This window comes from Schistocerca gregaria, chromosome 4 (assembly GCF_023897955.1).
Source record: "Schistocerca gregaria isolate iqSchGreg1 chromosome 4, iqSchGreg1.2, whole genome shotgun sequence".
Taxonomy (NCBI): domain Eukaryota; kingdom Metazoa; phylum Arthropoda; class Insecta; order Orthoptera; family Acrididae; genus Schistocerca; species Schistocerca gregaria.
In genome coordinates this window covers 400,259,426-400,278,911 of record NC_064923.1, presented here as the reverse complement: position 1 = coordinate 400,278,911, position 19,486 = coordinate 400,259,426, and the positions used below count along the sequence as shown (strand labels likewise).

Here is a 19,486-nt window from a genome sequence, read left to right as displayed (position 1 = left end):
CCTAATAAATTGATTAATTTCTTTAAAGACTCATTCTACTGGGCTTGCTTCTGGGTGAAAAAGGCTTATAAGTTTCATGCCCTGTGAGGCCATAATTTTTTCCACTTTTGCCCAACGAAATATGAAGCATTCTCAGTTAGTGGTACCTATGTAAGGTATGACACTGTTGCCGCACATTGGCCACTGATGCGACTGACTGTTTCTGTTTATGTTCGGCATAGGTCCTTGTGATGGTGGACTGCACAGAAAAAAATGGCTTACTATGGAAAATTTTACATAACCTGTGTCCAATTCTTATTCCTTTTCATAATTTTCTCCCCAATTTTTGCCGTTTTGCTTTACTTTCTCCCTGCTGTGTTTCATGCAAACAGAAAATACCGACAATTAGTTTTTATGACTAATAACAATGTCATAGAAATTTCTTACTATAACGATAATTAACAAACCCTACTCACAACCAGTGCCCTGACGTCCTGGCACTCAGCTCACCAGCTGTGTTATAATAATAATAATAATAATAATAATAATACATATATGCATGGAAAGAAAAATTAATCTAAAGTATATTACAATTGCATTATTAGAAATCTTGTGCTTGAACAATTTCTGGCTAACTGGACTTCATTTTAATTGTAGATGCAGGCAACAGACTTCAAGGACACCAGTGCATGTCAAAAATAATAAAATCCTCCTTACTTGGTTCCACTTCACTTCAGTAAAAAATACTTAATAAAGATATCAAAACTTCTCTTATTTCAAACCATATACAATACAAAACACTTGTAGCCCGTCATATTCCAAATCGCACTTCTTAACAGAAACTTCTACATATGAGAGAGTCAGAAACAAAATCATGTTCAAGGAAAAATGAATGATGGTTTATTTTTCTTCATTTGTCTGTGCCTTACCATGCATTCATGATTAACGTCTTTGCCAATGCTTATGGTTGATCGGTGTGGCATCTTTTGTTTTCAATAAATTTTAACATTATGATTTCCTGAGGTCTTTCACCATGTACCTACACAAATGGCTGGGAGCCTGTGCAAGATATCTGATGACCAAGGAAAGTAATCTCAGATTGCCTGAACACACACTTAGCTGTGTACAAGACAACACCATTCTGCTCTAAATGCCTGAATACTTGAGTAAGATGTTGTTGGTTATGCCCCTTGTTGGCCAAGAAGATAAGAATATCATTGAGGTACGCAAATTAATATGGCAGTCCTTGCAGTTTTGAATCAATGAATTGTTGCCACATCTGAGCAGCATTTCATAAGCCAAAGATCATGTACATATTCTCAGATAAGCTAATCAGTTGAATAATGCCTTTTGTGAGCACGGTGTTGAACTCGGCTTTAGTAATAGCTATGAAATAGGGTGGCAACTGCTGAGTCTCCATGATACTGGTGGCCCATCAGTAGTTTTAATATGCTGCACTATATTGTGTAGCACTTGTTTAGGAGCACCTGCAGATCAAGTCAAAGCAGGGAATTGCTGAGACAGAGAGGCTTACTTACAATCATTCACTTGTGTTAGTGTTGCACTGTGCACTTGCACACACTGACAAAATCCTTGTAGTAGACAGTCCAGTAACACTGTCAATGAGCTGAGCATTCATAACATCTGGCAGCAGATGGTAATAAACCAGAAGATCATCACCTATGATTGTTTCTGAGATATCAGCAACAGTGAAGTCCCAGATGAAAAAGCTATGCAGTCCAAAATCCAACTGCACTCTTTTGTTCCATACAGCAATTTGGAAGAGTTGTTCATCACTGACAAACAGAAGACCATCTGAGCTGAAGTTTATGGTGATAAACTTAAATCAGGACCAGTGTTTGCCAAATATTTTGGACCAAATCTCCTGTCGCCAATAAACAGTTGCTGCAGTGTTGGCAGGCTGTTAGCTGTGCCTATGAGTCACTACTGCTGGTATTTGGGAAAGGACCATTTTGCAGTACTCTTTCAAAGCTGTTCTCCAAGCTTGTGATGGTATCAGCATAATAGATGCTCTGTATTAGAAGACATAGTACTAGGCAATGAATGGCTCCTTGATCTTCTATGTTGTCACCCTCTATCATTTCTGATACTGCTCTGAGACAACCACTTGTTGATTATTTTGCTCATTAACTCACCTTTGCTACTAGAGAGTTATACTTGGCATGCACAACTGCTGCTGTTGTTGTTGTACTGTTGCACAACACTAGTACTGTGGTAAATGAGCAGGAGTGATGGCTTCTACAATTCTGTATGCAAGCTCTGTAGCGCTGTCCAATAGCATTTCTGTTTTGTATGCTACTAATGCCTTGACTTGAGGTAGTAGGCAGCTGCTTCAAATGACGTGTAACAACTTATCTGGAAGAATACCAGTATCTACCTTGCTCCTTAGTTGCTGAAGGTACTATGGTGGTTTGCCGTCTCCAGTATCCTCTTATGTCAACACTTGATCGTATTATGTCTTCCTGCGAGGCTGCAACTGTTTGATTTAATTCTGTCTTGAGCTTGTTGTAAGAGTTTGCCACTGGTAGTGCTGTTAGGGTGTCTTGTACTTCCGCAGCAAGGCAGGGATCTAGCTGGCTCACTACTACACCAAACTTCATTGAATCAGTAGTGATGCTGCTGTAATAAAAACTCCTTTCAGCTTGTGTGAATCACAGTACAGGATTATGCATCCAGAATGGGGGTAAGTGCACAGATAATCTTGATACAGTTGGATCATTTGTCATCTTGCAAATTTGTTTTAAAATTATGATTGCAGATTAATTCTAGTCAGCTTAAAATCACATCAGGGTCACCATTTGTTGGGTGCAGCTAGAATTAGAGCTGCCTGACTTTGAAATAGTGTGTATTTATTAATCCTAGTGGTAGTGCCTGAAATACGACTGTCGTGGTCTGTAAAAAGTAGGAACTTAAAACTGAGTAAACACACCCAACACATAATAACTCTGTGGAATTAATATATTAGAGATGTTATACTTGAAAGCAGAACCATCCCTCAATGATAAGCAGTAGCTCATAAAAGGGAAAAACTCTGTACACATTACGAAGAATGAAAATCAGAATGAAAAAGTCAAAGGATAAACTGTCACCACTGCTGCTGCATTCAGTGTTACTAGATGGTGCATGATTAAATCTGACAGACGTGACAACAATACACAACACACCTAGCAGAGGACAGCAGTCTGGTGTTACATGCTCAAAATGAAAGACTGGTTTAGTGAAATTAAAAAAAGAAACAAAATATGGAGAAAAAGAATCAGTTAGTGACAATCTTCTACAAACTTATTGCAAACAAGTTCTGTGTAATAATAGAGGAGGAAAATCCAGATGTGGTTAAAATATGTTTTGAAATAGAACAGAATCAGTTAATACCAAAGCCTCTGTAGGTGAAGTGTTTTATTCAAGATGGGTTTTGCTACACAATTTGAGAATCATGGTTCATTTATCAGTAGAGATTAAGAAAAGGATTGGTTTTTATATTTGGTTCAAAACAGGACTGAAAGTATGCATCCAAGTAGCCTCTGTTCTAGTGAATTTTTCAGAAGTCTTGAGGAATTCCAGCCAGAAAATTGTCTAAACAAAATTCATTTATTTTCTGACTCCTGCGCCAATCAAAATAAAAATACAGTAATGATGTGCATACTAATGGCCTTCATGGAAGAGAACAGAAAATTTTATAAGCTGGTACGTTATTTCCCTGTCTTTGGTCACAGGTATATGCCGCCTGACAGTTAGCTGGGTGCTGGTAGAGTGGAAAAAGACTACCAAAACAGGACAATAGTCTTTCAGCAACTGAATATAATAGAGGATGGAACAACATGGTATCGTCAAGATAGTAAATAAAGAATGGGAAGCAAAGGATCTGAGGCCCAGTGCACAAAAAGCCATACAGTTTAAGATGCCTTTCAAAATAGCTGCTCAGTGAGTGATATCCAGGGGAGAGGGACACCAGCACTACACTTGTTTTCCAGCCATGTTCTGCATTGTAGCCAGCCACAGCATGCTGGTCACTGCACAACTGCACCCAGATAATGTCAGCAGCTGTGAATTTTGGAGACTTCCTTCTGCAAGTGCCCCGCACGGAGGTGGGGTTGGAGGGGGTGGGATCGGTTGCCCCTATGTTGAATTCATGATGTAAAATATTACAAAGTAAGACTCTTTGATAGTGAGTTTAGCCTCCCATAGGAAGAATATTTTTGACTCACACAGTTCATTGTAAACAATGGTATCATGCACACATGTTTCATTGTCTGTCTATATTTAGCAATAAAGTGTTCATTAATTGCATTTACTGGTGTTTTGTTTCTTCCTGTGAGCATTACCAGCTGGAATTCCCACAGGGTTTTCTGGTTTTATGTCTATGATAAGTTGCTTGCAACAGGAGCACAGAATACACAACGCCAAACTGAGACTTGGACCAAGGTGCAATCTTAAACAATGGAAGATGTTTTACTTACTTGAGCTTTAGTTTCGATGTGGGGAAAATACAATATAAAGCACTACTAGTAGTACTTTATACTAATAATAACAAAATAATCTGAAGAACCAAAACATTATGACCACTGTCTACCATGAGGTGACATTGTGTGCATGCAACATGAACAAATGATAAGAAAAGTATAGCAGTGTAGCAGAGACGCACAGAGAATCATTCTAGCAACAAGATGGACTGATGTAAGTGACTTTCACAGAGGGCAGATTGTCATGATGTGATGTCTGAGAATTATCATCTTGAAAATGGTGAAACTGGTTGGTTGTTCACATGCTACTTTTGAGAGCATCCATGGAAGATGGTTAAAGTTTGATGAAACGATTAGTAGGTGTCAGCTTGTTTGGCACCCAAGCCTCATCAGAGATCATAGAGGTTGGAGACTCTGTAAAGTTTGATATGCATTGGTCTGTGGCAGGTTTTACCATAGAGTACAAAGCTGGTACAGGCACAAGTGTTTCCGAGGACATTGTTCAGTACATGTTGTTGAACATGTAGCTCTGCAGCAGACTGGCCCTATATGTTTCTATGTTGGCCCAGTATTCTATGTTGGCCCAGTAATACTGACAACTGTAGCTGCAGTGGGCATAGGATAATCAGGATTGGACCATGGATTAATGGAAGTATGTCATCTGCTAGGATGAATTGTGCTTCCTGTTACACCAGATCATGGGTGTGTTTGGATATGCCATCTTCCAGATGAACAGATGCTCAAAATATGCATTACACCATGGACACAGCCCAGCCATTGGTGGGGATTAGTAATTGAAAGAATCATGATAGCTGTGGTCTATGTGAATTTTATTGTGAATCACTTGCATCCCTTCATGCTTGTTGTCATCCCAGGCAGCTATTACATTTTCTAGCAGGATAGCTGTCTGTGCCAGAAGGCCAGAATTGTTCTACAATTGTCTGAGGAGACTGATACTGAACTCAGCTGATCTATTGGCACCAAATTTGCCAGATATAAACCCAATGAGACACTTCTGGGTAGCTGTTGGACATCAGCTTAGTGTCAACAAACCACCAGTCCATAATTTACATGAATTGCACGACTTAGATTTAGAAGGCTGGTGTCACATACCTCCAGAAATTAACAAAGAACTATTCGAATACAAGTTTCACAGAATGTCTGCGCTACTGTGTTCCAAAGGTGAACTTATACACTACTGAGCAGGTGGTCACAATGTTTTGGCTCATTCGCATGTATAGTTTTGAATGTTAGTATTTAAAATGTATGTTAGAAATCTCTGACTGAATGAACTTATAGTAAGATATCATCACTGAACTGTAGGGAACATGAATTTTTTACAGTGCCATGTAAGCTATGTATATCACTAATAATGCAAAGTTCATCTTGGTACTTACAAGTATTTTGACAATTTTTCAAGAGGAAGTTTCTAACCTGGAATTCATTTAAGTCAACATTAAGTGCACCATCAAAGCGTAGAGAAGCTGTTACTGAAGAAACCACTTGACTGATGAGACGATTTAAATTTTTATATGTTGGTCTGTCTATGTCCAATTTCTGTCGACAGATGTCATAGATAGCTTCATTATCTACCATGAAGGAACAATCTGAATATTCCATGTTGCTGTGTGTCATCAGGATTGAGTTGTATGGCTCAACGACAGCCGTAGATACCTAAATAAATTAACAAAAATTAAGACCAAATATAACAAACAAAGTACATGTAAATATACAGTCATTATTTAAAATTTCCAAGCAGCTAGAGGAAAAATAATACTAGTCAGAAACACCTAAACTGAGAAATATCTGCTGCATAATTACTGGAAAGTAGCTGCCTCCTGTGCTATAACAAAACAACAATGAACCAACATCACAGTGTTCTGTTTGACCATAATTGTAAAAGTCGGTATTCTTCTACCACTCCAAGGGAAAAAGAGGACAATTAAACTTATATCATTTAGCCCTTTGATTTTGATATTATAAATAAGTTCTTTCCAAGAGTAAAAATGAAATAATCTCATGTAGAACGAAGGAGTAACATTTGAATATTAGTAAAGAAACAGTTTTTTCTGTGTCCCGGATGAGTTGCTGCCATTATTGTAGCTTGTCTGTTGATTGTATTGACCAACAGTGTAGTTATTGGAAAAACAACATATAAAGATGTTATAATTTTGGAGGTTATTATTTACTTCATTGAAGAAATAAAAACTTGGCAAAATGTCATTCCCCTAAGACATTAAAACAAATGATACAGGAAAAACTTTTCTCTGTTTTTCATTAAACATGTCATGTGCTACTGAAACTAAACAGTAAACATAGCATAAAATATAACTGTCTCAAGTCAGCATCTCAGTTATTTAGAAACAGTTTCTATTGTTTATATTCATAGTGAGAGGCAAGGAACAGATGATACAGCAGCAGTTGTAGTGCAGTATCACATACGCCAACAGAGAACCATTACACAAAATGTAGATCATATGTTAGGCAGTGATAACTTTTTAAGCCTGCAGTGATGACAGTGACATAGAAAAAGGTAGACTACAAAATAGTGACAAATCAAATCAGGATGATGATGCAAATGTGCAAAGTAGCTACTGTTCTACGATCTTCAATAGATGAAGGTAAATGATATTGGATGGTAGTTCGGTGGATCACTTCTGCTGCTCTTCTTATAGACAAGTGTCATGCTTTCTTTTTTTCAACTGCTGTTCACATGATTTTCAATGTATTATAGGAAATAGAGGAGCAAAATTAGCTACAATATTTTTAGACTATCTGGTAGATATTTTATCATGTTTAATTTTAGTGATTTCATTTGTTTCCCAATCACACTGGCACTATACCTATATCATCTACCTTTACAGTGCTGTGAGAACTAAACTTGGGTAATGCTGCTTGAACTTTATTTGTAGAGGAACATTTGGAAAAGGACTTCAGCATTTCTGATTTTGCTTTGGTACCCTCAATTTCAGTTCATGTGTCACCTGTGCTTGTCTTGACACTAACTTTAGTACCACTTATAGCCTTAACATAAGACTAGAATTTCTTTAGATCTTGTGAATGATGTTTTGATAAGTTTCTTCTATTCTAAATTCTAAATGATCAAAGTGCATACTTAGGTTTTACAGTTTCTGATATCCTGCAGATAAAAATTCAATGGCTCAAGTAATTGTATTATTACATGATACAAGTGTAAGATTAAATCATTTATGTTTCATATTGTATAATTTCTTTATACATACAGGTTCTTAATAACTAGTATCTCTTGCTCAAGCAGTCAGGATGCACATGTTGTGAGCATAACCAAGGTTTACAAGATAAAGTACTAATCAAATGCATCACTAATTAGAATGAATTTGACAGTGTCAGTATTAAATGGAGTATAAACGATTTTTTAATTCTTCTTTATAACTTTTCTTTTTTTAATCAATACCATAAAAATAACAATTAAACACTTCTATATCTTCACAGCATTAAATGTTCTTTTTAACATGACATTTTGTTTCCACAGTGATAAGTGTATTCTTATGTGAATATATTCCAGTGGTAAATCATTTCAGCCTAGAATACTCCTTCCAAGTAGAAACAGCTCTCCACCTTTCAGTCAACATGATGTACATAAATGTCCAAGCATAATATCTGGAATAAAAATGGCAGTTTTTTGTATATCAAGGCAATAATTACATGATTGTGCACCTACAATGTTAATAACAGACAAACAAATAATCTCCATCATATTATAATGCTTTGTACCATTAAAGTGAATCAACACTTATTAATCACCTGATATTGTTACCTCTAATATTATGTAAATAGTATTTATATATGACATTATGTATAAGTGAACAACATAACAAGACCTTCTATGCAGAAAATGTCATTAAAAATATCTTGTATCTCATATAACTACAGAAAATCCAGGATGGAATGTAATAAAATTATGAAAAAGGAAGCTGCCACTCACCATATATAAGAGACATGGAATCATACATAGGCACAACAAAAAGACTGTCACAAATAATGTTTTCGGCCCATAAGATGTTCATCAAAAATGGATGACAGACTGTGTGTTACATGTTTTTGTTAGATGTGTTTACAGGAAGTAAATGGGGTTGTTAGTTTGTAAGTATCTAGTTGATATTAAAGGTATTCTTGACTGTACATTGTTTTGGTAATGTCTGCGTAAATGTGTTGGTGCACGTAGCCTTAAATCATATAAGTGTCAAATAGATCCTCGTAACATGTACATTCGACACCTTGAACAGCTGTGAATCATCCAGGACTCACTAGAATAGTTCGTTAGATGTAATTCGAATCCTGAAGGCCTAATCCTTTCAGTGACATGCATATTCATTCTTCACATATACACTTACATAGCTGGGTTTCAAATGCAAAAGCTTATATTATGGCAACATAATGTGACACCTGTCTGCACTTATGAGGTATCTCCATCACAGTAAAAGAGAAAAAGTATCTTCATTTATAAGTGTGTGTTAAGTGAAATGTGTACTTGTAGTTTGTAATTTCACCAAACAGAATCTGCTAAACAAGCTACAACATGGATTTAGAAAAGGGAGATCTACTACAACAGCAGTAGCATCTTTTATACATGGAATATTAAATAAGCTGGACAAAAGTAACAAGGTAATAGGCACTTTCCAAAATATGAGTAAAGCCTTTGATACTGTGAATCATACCATTCTTCTGTGTACGCTAGAAGAGTACGGGTTGAGAGTACTAGCCTTGAAATGACTTACCTCCTATTTGAAAGACAGGAAACAGTGTGTAAAGATAACTTATCAAAATAATGAGCAGCTCCTAACAACCAAATCAAACTTCAGGACACTTCAATGTGGCTTGCTCAAGGAAGCATACTACGGCCTTTTCTGTTCCTTGTATATGTAAACAACTTATTTGAACCCCAAAATTGCATGGTCGTAAGCTATGCTGATGACATATCCTACATCAGCTGTGGCAGTGATATGCAGTCTGCAGCTAACAGTACCGAGATCAGTTTCAATACTCTGTCCGCATACCTTACAGCAAACAAGCTTCTTGTAAATAAAGACAAAACCGTAATAATGAAGTTCATCCACAGTTATATTGCTGCCATAACTGATACTGTATTTACATCCCCACTGGGTCTTGCATATGCAAATTCACATAAATTTTTGGGCATCGTTGTTGATGAATACTTATCATGGAAAGAACATGTAGATAATATTTGCAAGAAAATCAGTAGAAATGTGTATCTACTGAACCGGGTCTCAGCCTTCTTGGACCATGGTACTTTAAGGCAAATATATTTTGGGTTAATTCATCTGCACCTTCAGTATGGTTTCAGCTTTCAGCTGACCGATCCATCATCATTCTTCCGGCTGACAAGGGTTCCACGACTGTGATACTTGATTGTCGGGAGCATGCGGGTGAGGGACTGCGTCAGCTTTCAGAGAACACTACATACAGAGTTTGCCAAGGTAATCCCATTCCTGGTGTCTAGTTGGAGCTTCAAAGAATCCTCAGAACCTTAGGCCCCCTACAAAACCTTTCACCTGACTCCATCAACCTACTGACACCACTGACACCCCACACCCCTACCTTCTACCTACTTCCTAAAATTCACAAACCCAAACATCCTGGCTGATCCCATTGTAGCTGGTTACCAAGCCCCCACAGAACGTATCTCTGCCTACATAGATCAACACCTACAACCCATTACATGCAGTCTCCCATCCTTCATCAAACACATCAACCACTCTCTCGAATGCCTGGAATCCTTACCCAATCTGTTACCCCTGGAAACCATCCTTGCAACCATTGATGCCACTTACCTATACACAAATATCCTGCATGTCCAGGGCCTCGATATGATGGAGCACTTCCTATCACGCTGATCACCTGCCACCCTACCTTACCTTAGCCAGCTTCATCCTAACTCACAACTTCTTCACTTTTGAAGGCCAGACATACCAACAATTAAAGGGAACAGCCATGGGTACCAGGATGGCCCCCTCATACGCCAACCTATTTATGGGTTACATAGAGGAACCCTTCTAGGTTACCCAGGCCTGTCAACCCAAAGTTTGGTACAGATTTATTGATGACATCTTCATGATCTGGACTCAGTGAAGAAGAACTCCAGAATTTCCTCCCCAACCTCAACTCCTTTGGTTCCATCATATTCACCTGGTCCTACTCCAAATCCCATGCCACTTTCCTCAACATTGACCTCCATCTGTCCAATGGCCAGCTTCACACATCCATCCACATCAGACCCACCAACAAGCAACAGTACCTCCATTACAACAGCTGCCACCCGTTCTATATCAAACGGTCCCTTCCCTACAGCTTAGGTCTTTGTGGCAAACGAATCTGCTCCAGTCCTGAATCCCTGAACCATTACACCAACAACCTGAAAACAGCTTTTGCATCCCACAACTACCCTCCTGACCTGGTACGGAAGCAAATAACCAGAGCCACTTCCTCATCCCCTCAAAGCCAGAACCTCCCACAGAAGAACCCCAAAAGAGCCCCACTTGTGACAGGATACTTTCCGGGACTGGATCAGACTCTGAATGTGGCTCTCCAGCAGGGATACAACTTCCACAAATCCTGCCCTGAAATGAGATCCATCCTTCACACTTAAATCACACATTGAGTAAAACCTGCAGGAAACTGCAACATCGGTTATGCATAGCTTAATGCAATGGTTCAGGACCAGTAGACTTACTGTAAGTCCTGGAAAAACTGTGGCAGTTAATTTTCACACCACACAAAATCTCCATCCTGAATATTCTGTTCTCATCATTGAAGGGAAAAAATGTCTCAAATGTGACTCATACAAAATTTTTATGCATAGATAGTCAGAAGCTTTTGAAGTGGGGGATGAACCTTAACAATCTGAACAGAAAACTAAAAACATTTACGTAACTGTTAGGATTCTTGCTCAAAATACAAGCTGCTCATTGGGGTTAACAGTGGACCACGATAGTATACAGTCACTGCTATTCTACAGAATAATGTTTTGGGGGAATAAAAAAAAATTATCAAGACGATAAAAAAAGCTAAACATTTGGATTCCTTTTTAGAAGTCTGCAAATACTACCTCTGCTGTGTCTGGGTATACATGAAATACACATTTTTACAAATGTGAGAACAAAAACATCTTCAGACATACCTATGATATACAGGTATATGAAAGTAGGCAGAAGCTGAACCTACACATTAGCACAATAAGTACCAAACTTATACAAAAGAGGCAGGTGTTGCTTATTTCACTTCATACTATAATTTACTTTGTGTTGACCATGTAGTCTCAATTAATAACTATTGCTACCATAAGTAGAAGCAATGTAGTATGTTAGTTTGTACTATTATGCACTCTGTTTATGTTGACCATGCAGTCACAGTGACTACTGCAGTCATGAACTGTACAAATAACATGCTAAAAATTATTCTTGGAACAAATAAATTAAACTATTGTTATAATAAACACTTGTACAGGTAAGTTAGAGCATTATGCTGCAGTTAACTAGGTTATATTCATATTTATAGGAGATTAATTTGATTGTTTGGTGTAAATCGTACATCTACATCTACATGTATACTCCACAAGCCACCCAACAGTGTGTGGTGGAGGGCACTTTACGTGCCACTGTCATTATCTCCCTTTCCTGTACGTCGCGTATGGTTCGCAGGAAGAAAAACTGCCGGAAAGCCTCAGTGCGTGCTTGAATCTCCCTAATTTTACATTCGTGATCTCCTCAGGAGATATAAGTAGGGGGAAGCAATATATCCGATAGCTCATCCAGAAACACACTCTCTCGAAACCTGAACATTAAGCTACACTACGTTGCAGAGCCTGCCACTTGAGTTTGCTAAACATCTCCGTAATGCTATCATGCTTACCAAATAACCCTGTGATGAAACGTGCTGCTCTTCTTTGGATCTTCTCTATCTACTCTGTCAACCCTACCTGGTATGGATCCCACACTGATGAGCAATACTCAAGTATAGGTCGAACGAGTGTTTAGTAAGCCACCTCCTTTGTTGATGGACTACATTTTCTAAGAACTCCCCCAATGAATCTCAACCTGGCACCCGCCTTACCAAAATTAATTTTATATGATCGTTTCACTTCAAATTGTTCCATATGCATACTTCCAGATATTTTACAGGAGTAAATGCTACCAGTGTTTGTTCCACTATCATATAATCATACAATAAATGATCCTTCTTTCTATGTATTCACGATACATTACATTTTTCTATGTTAAGGGTCAGTTGCCACTCCCTGCACCAAGTGCTGCAGATCTTCCTGCATTTTGCTGCAATTTTGTAATGCTGCAACTTCTCTGTATACTACGACATCATCCGCGAAAAGCCGCATGGAACTTCCGACACTATCTACTAGGTCATTTATATATACTGTGAAAAGCAATGGTCCCATAGCACTCCCCTGCGGCATGCCAGAGGTTACTTTAACATCTGTAGACGTCTCTCTATTGAGAACAACATGTTGTGTTCTGTTTGCTAAGAACTTTTCAATCCAGCCACACAGCTGGTCTGATATTCCGTAGGCTCTTACTTTGTTTATCAGGCAACAGTGCAGAACTGTACTGAACGCCTTCCGGAAGTCAGGGAAAATGACATCTACCTGGGAGCCTGTATCTAATATTTTCTGGGTCTCATGAACAAATAAAGCGAGTTGGTTCTCATAGGACTGCTGTTTCCGGAATCCATGTTGATTCCTACAGAATAGATTCTGGGTTTCCAGAAATGACATGATATGCAAGCAAAAAACATGTTCTAAAATTCTACAACAGATCGATGTCAGAGATATAGGCCTATAGATTTGCACATCTGCTCAACAACCCTTCTTGAAAACTGGGACTACCTGTGTGCTTTTCCAATCATTTGGAACCTTCCATTCCTATAGAGACTTGTGGTACACAGCTGTTAGAAGGGGGGCAAGTTCTTTCGCATACTATGTGTAGGATTGAATTGGTATCATGTCAGGTCCAGTGGCCTTTTCTCTGTTGAGTGATTTCAGTTGCTTTTCTATTCCTTCAACACTTATTTCAATGTAAGCCATTTTTTTCTTCGTGTGAGGATTTAGAGATGGAACTGGAGTGCGGTCTTCCTCTGTGAAACAGCTTTGGAAAAAGGTGCTTAGTATTTCAGCTTTACATGCGTCATCCTCTGATCAATGCCATGATCATCCTGGAGTGTCTGCATATGCTGTTTCGATCCACTTACTGATTTAACGTAAGATCAGAACTTCCTAGGATTTTCTGTCAAGTCGGTACATAGAATTTTACTTTTGAATTCACAGAACACTTCACACACTGCCCTCCTTAAGCTAACTTTGACATCGTTTAGCTTCTGTTTGTCTGAGAGGTTTTGGCTGCAATTAAATTTGCAGAGAGGCTCTCTTTGCTTTTGCAGTAGTTTCCTAACTTTGTTGTTGAACCATGATGGGTTTTACCTGTCTAAAACACATTTTACGATTGCCTTGAAATTTTTCCATAACACTCAACATTGTTAGTGTTGGAACAGAAATTTTCGTTTTGATCTGTTAGGTAGTCTGAAATCTGCTTCCTATTACTCTTGCTAAACAGATAAACCTTCCTCCCTTTTTTTTATATTCCTATTTACTTCCATATTCAGGTATGCTGAAACAGCCTTATGATAACTGATTCCCTGTTCTGCACTTTACAGAGTTGAAAAGTTTGGGTTTTTTTGTTATCAGTAGGTCCAAGATGTTATCTCCAGAAGTCGGTTCTCTGTTTATTTGCTCAAGGTAATTTTCGGATAGTGCACTCATTATAATGTCACTCGATGCATCCCTACCACCTGTCCTAAACATCTGAGTGTCCCAGTCTGTTTGTTGTTGTTGTTGTTGTTGTTATTGTTGTCTTTAGTCCTGAGACTGGTTTGATGCAGCTCTCCATGCTACTCTGTCCTGTGCAAGCTTCTTCATCTCCCAGAACTTACTGCAACCTACATCCTTCTGAATCTGGTTAGCGTATCCATCTCTTGGTCTCCCTCTATGATTTTTACCCTCCACGTTGCCCTCCAATGCTAAATTTGTGATCCCTTGATGCCTCAGAACATGTCCTACCAACCGGTCCCTTCTTCTTGTCAAGTTGTGCCACAAACTTCTCTTCTCCACAATTTTATTCAATACCTCCTCAGGAGTTATGTGATCTGCCCATCTAATTTTCAGCATTCTTCTGTAGCACCACATTTCGAAAGCTTCTATTCTCTTCTTGTCCAAACTATTTATCGTCCATGTTTCACTTCCATACATGGCTACACTCCATACAAATACCTTCTGAAACGACTTCCTGACACTTAAATCTATACTCGATGTTTACAAATTTCTCTTCTTCACTAACGCTTTCCTTGCCATTGCCAGTCTACATTTTATATCCTCTCTACTTCAACCATCATCAGTTATTTTGCTCCCCAAATAGTAAAACTCCTTTACTACTTTAAGTGTCTCATTTCGTAATATAATTCCCTCAGCATCACCCGACTTAATTCAACTACATTCCATTATCCCCATTTTGCTTTTGTTGATGTTAATCTTATATCCTCCTTTCAAGACACTGTTCAATCTGCTCAACTGCTCTTCCAAGTCCTCTGCAGTCTCTGACAGAATTACAATGTCATCGGTGAACCTCAACTTTTTATTTCTTCTCCATGGACTTTAATACCTACTCCGAATTTTTCTTTGGTTTCCTTTACTGCTTGCTCAATATACAGATTGAATAACATCAGGGACAGGCTACAACCCTGTCTCACTCCCTTCCCAACTACTGCTTCCCTTTCGTGCCCCTCGACTCTTATAACTGCCATCTGGTTTCTGTACAAATTGTAAATAGCCATTTGCTCCCTGTATTTTACCCGTGCCATCTTTAGAATTTGGAAGAGAATATTCCAGTCAACATTGTCAAAAGCTTTCTCTAAGTCTACAAATGCTAGAAATGTAGGTTTGCCTTTCCTTAATCTATTTTCTAAGATAAGTCGTAGGGTCAGTATTGCCTCACGTGTTGCATCATTTCCGCGGAATCCAAACTGATCTTCGCCGAGGTCAGCTTATACCAGTTTTTCCATTTGCCTGTAAAGAATTCACGTTAGAATTTTGCATCTGTGACTTATTACACTGATAGTTCAGTAATTTTCACATCTGTCAACACCCAGTCTATATCTGGCAATTGAAATCTCCACCTAAGACTATAACATACTGAAGAAATTTATGTGAAATGTATTCCAGATTTTCTCTCAGTTGTTCTGCCACTAATGCTGCTGAGTCAGGAGGTTGCTAAAAGGAGCTAATTATTGACCTCCACCCATAATAATTCACAGGAACTATCCACTTCTATTTCACTACAGGATAAATAAACTACTACTAACAGCAACACACGCCACCACCGGTTGCATGCAGTCTATCCTTTCTAAACACCGTCTGTGTCATTGTAAATATTTTGGCATAATTTATCACTGGCTTCAGTCAGCTTTCCATACCTATAACGATTTCAGCTTTGGTGCTTTCAATCAGTGCTTGAAGTTCTGGTACTTTACCAACGCAGCTTCGACAGTTTACAATTACAATACCGATTGCTGCTTAGTCCCCGCATGTCCTGACTTTGCCCCACACCCTTTGAGGCTGTTGCCCTTTCTGTACTTGCTCGAGGCCATCTAACCTAAAAAAATACCCAGTCCACTCCACACAACCCCTGCTACCCGTGTAGCCGCCTGCTGTGTATAGTGAACTCCTGACCTATCCAGCAGAACCCGAAACCCCACCACGCTATGGTGCAAGTCGAGGAATCTGCAGCCCACACAGTCGCAGAACCGTCTCAGCTTCTGATTCAGACCCTCCACTTGGCTCTGTACCAAAGGTCCACAGTCAGTCCTGTCGATGATGCCGCAGATGGTGAGCTCTGCTTTTATCCTGCTAGCGAGACTGGTAGTCTTCACCAAATCAGATAGCTGCCGGAAGCCAGAGAAGATTTCCTCTGATCCATAGCAACACACATCATTGGTGCTGACATGAGCGACACATGCAGATGGGTCCACCCTGTACCCTTCATGGCATCCGGAAGGACCCTTTCCACATCTGGAATGACTCCCCCCGTATGCACACAGACTGCACATTGGTTTTCTTCCCCTCCCTTGCAGCCATATCCCTAACGGGCCCCATTACGCGCCTGACATTTAGATGTTCTTCCTCAAATGGTGCATGACCAGATGAAAATTCTTGGCTCATTAGAAACAAAACAATACTTCATTTACAAAGTATATCAGATTTAAGTATAGTTATTGTATTCATAAGCATAAGTTATGCAGCAACACTAAGTGTGATGTATCACAAATCACTGAGCTAGTAAAGCAAGTTATATAAGAGATATGAAAAAAATCTGTACTGTAGCGAAGCAGCCTACTCATGCCTTGTAAAATTCACATCAGTCTTTCCATTGTGTGCCAGCCTAGTCTGATGTAACTAGCTCTGACGTCATAAATATTGCAATACTTTAAAATGAAGTAAATAACCTGAAACGCTTCTAGCATGCCAGGAGTAATACAAAATCAATATGTGTTGGATATCAGTTCAATAACTTCAACCATTTTAGAAATTTGGATGTTTTTCTGTAAAAATCATTGGCGCAACAGAAAAGAGCTAGAAACTTAAAAATTTATATTTAGAGTCCTTTTGCATAATAATTTAGTAGAAACAGTATTTTGGATCTCACACATTAAAACTTTAGTTGAAATTCATGATTTTCTGGTTTTTGTCTTAGAAATTAAGGAAGCAAGATAGATTAAGTAGAGAATAAATAAAGCTAGGATGTTTAAATTTAAGTAGAAGGGAGATCCGCTATAATCATAAAAATGTGAGAAGTTTCAACAGAATAACTATTAAACTATAGCTATAGCGTATCTCCAAAGAGCAAGTTCAGAGCTCGTCTACTGCATGTAGTGTAATTAAATTAATTCTCTACCCCAAAATATTTGACTTAGCCATGTCAGACTTTTATTATGATTACTTACTTGTGTGCTGATTGCACAATTAAATTGAAAGCTTCATTGGCCATCAGCAAAGGAAGCAATGATTTATTCGATAACTTAAAGTGGTGCATTACTAGCCCAGTGGCTAGTTGGGAGAGCAGATTTGATCAGGCGTTTCCTTAGCCGTCCGCACTGCAGCTTTATATGTAAGAATGCTGCATGAGAAAGAAGAAGGCCCCAGTTCTCTCCAGATGATGTTAGCGCACCACCTGTGGCGGGAGTCGTGTCGCGTTGATATCGTTGATATAAACAGCCTCGGATGCAGTAATAAGTTACTCGGGATACACGTAACCATGAAATCGTTTTCGAGTGAAGTGTTAATTTTGAGATGACGTTAATGATCTATCTTTAGTTTGCGTATGTCGTATTTTCACGTGCCGTCGCAGGACAGACATTCTACCATTATTTAGCGTGGCATTTCATGAACATTATCATCAAATTATGGTGAGCATTCACTTAAACATTTAATTTGAACAGTTATAGTTGCATCAGCACATTAGACTCTGAACTGCTCTGGTAGTTGGATTGTGTGGATTCTTTTTTGTCTGTGACTTTCAGAATATAGTGAAAATTTTAGAGAGAATGGTTTTTGATTATGAATCCCAGACAATCTCCTAATTCCTCAGAGCTATAAGCTGTAGCTATAAACGAATTTCTCAGATGAAGTGGGCACTAGGAATTCTAATTACAGGCTTCACGTTTTGCTAATCACGTTCTGGTTGCCAATATTGAGTTAGAGAGCCAGGGTTGAGAATGGCAAACAACAGCATTAAATAAATAAAAGGAACAGTTAACAATTATTCCACCTGCCACCCCACATATGTTGCTAATTGGACGGGAAACAAACTGAGTAAAAGTGAAAGTGATTTTTAAATATTCGGATTCGGAAGTGAAATGCGACACCCAACTGAGCAATGGAACAGTGATAGACAGTGTTATGTATGCATGTGGATGACTCAATTGGATTAACAACACATCTGGATTGACGGAGCTGGCACTGAGTCTAGCAATGCTGCCGGCAGCGCGAGAAGCCAGTTTCGCCTCACCGAAGTCATCCACTCAACTGGAGCCACGCCTGCAGTTGCGGGCCATGCAAACACACAGCAGCCATCGAAGTGCCGTCTGCAGTTCAATGCGTTGCATCGCATCAGTAATCCTGGTAAGAGTCATGCAGAAGGAACTAAGTTAAGTGAAAAGCTGTTAAAATTTTTACTAACCTGCACTAAAAGACTGTTGGCAACGGAACCGCCAGAAGAAACTGAGGTTAAACTTAAATCAGAACCTATGTCTGTTGAGGGAACTGTAAATCCAGACAATGGTTCAAGAGTAAATATGCATGAAAATAGTAATGTTAAAATGAAATATGAAGTATTGTCTCCTGGCAGTAGTGTGAAAAGGGGCAATGATTCAATAATAGAGACCCCTGTAGTAAAGCAGAAATCAGAAATTGTTAATTTATTGGATGATAGTTTATCTGATGAGTTAAAAACGAAACAGTCATCTGAGGTGGCGGAGTTTAAAAAGGATAAGTTAGATATGACTGATCAATCATTTCGTTTTGATGATTCTGGTATTGGAGCTAGTTTTTCGTCACCTGAGTGTGATAAAAAACCAGCTAGTGAGCAACCCAAAGATACTGGAGCTATTGATTTAAATGTTATATTACAAGCAATAGCTACCAGTAATGCTGAATTAGAGTATGAGATTGTGGCCAGTCAAACTAATTTTAATAAATGATTGGAGGTAATGGACAATACCTTCAAGGCTGGTTGCAATAAGTTGAAAGAGGATCTGGACAGTTTGAATTATAAAATTGATTACAATCATGAGGATATTAAGAAAAAGGTTGCTCAACAATTTTCTGAAATGTATAAAACAGTAAAATCCAAAGTTGCTGAGGTTCGCAAAGACTTCCAAATGGAAGATGTGAAGCTGGAGCACAAGTTAAC

At 38.6% G+C, this 19,486-nt stretch overlaps 1 protein-coding gene across 2 annotated transcripts in view; it reads right to left on the bottom strand.

The window, feature by feature from the left end:
* LOC126268038 (tubulin alpha-1 chain-like) overlaps positions 1-19,486 on the bottom strand; it is a 180,979-nt gene that overhangs the window by 86,895 nt on the left and 74,598 nt on the right. For both annotated transcript variants that reach the window (XM_049973463.1, XM_049973462.1), the window contains one exon: positions 5,895-6,134. In XM_049973463.1, coding sequence (XP_049829420.1) covers positions 5,895-6,134 — 240 coding nt within the window. The remainder of the gene's footprint in view (positions 1-5,894; positions 6,135-19,486) is intronic.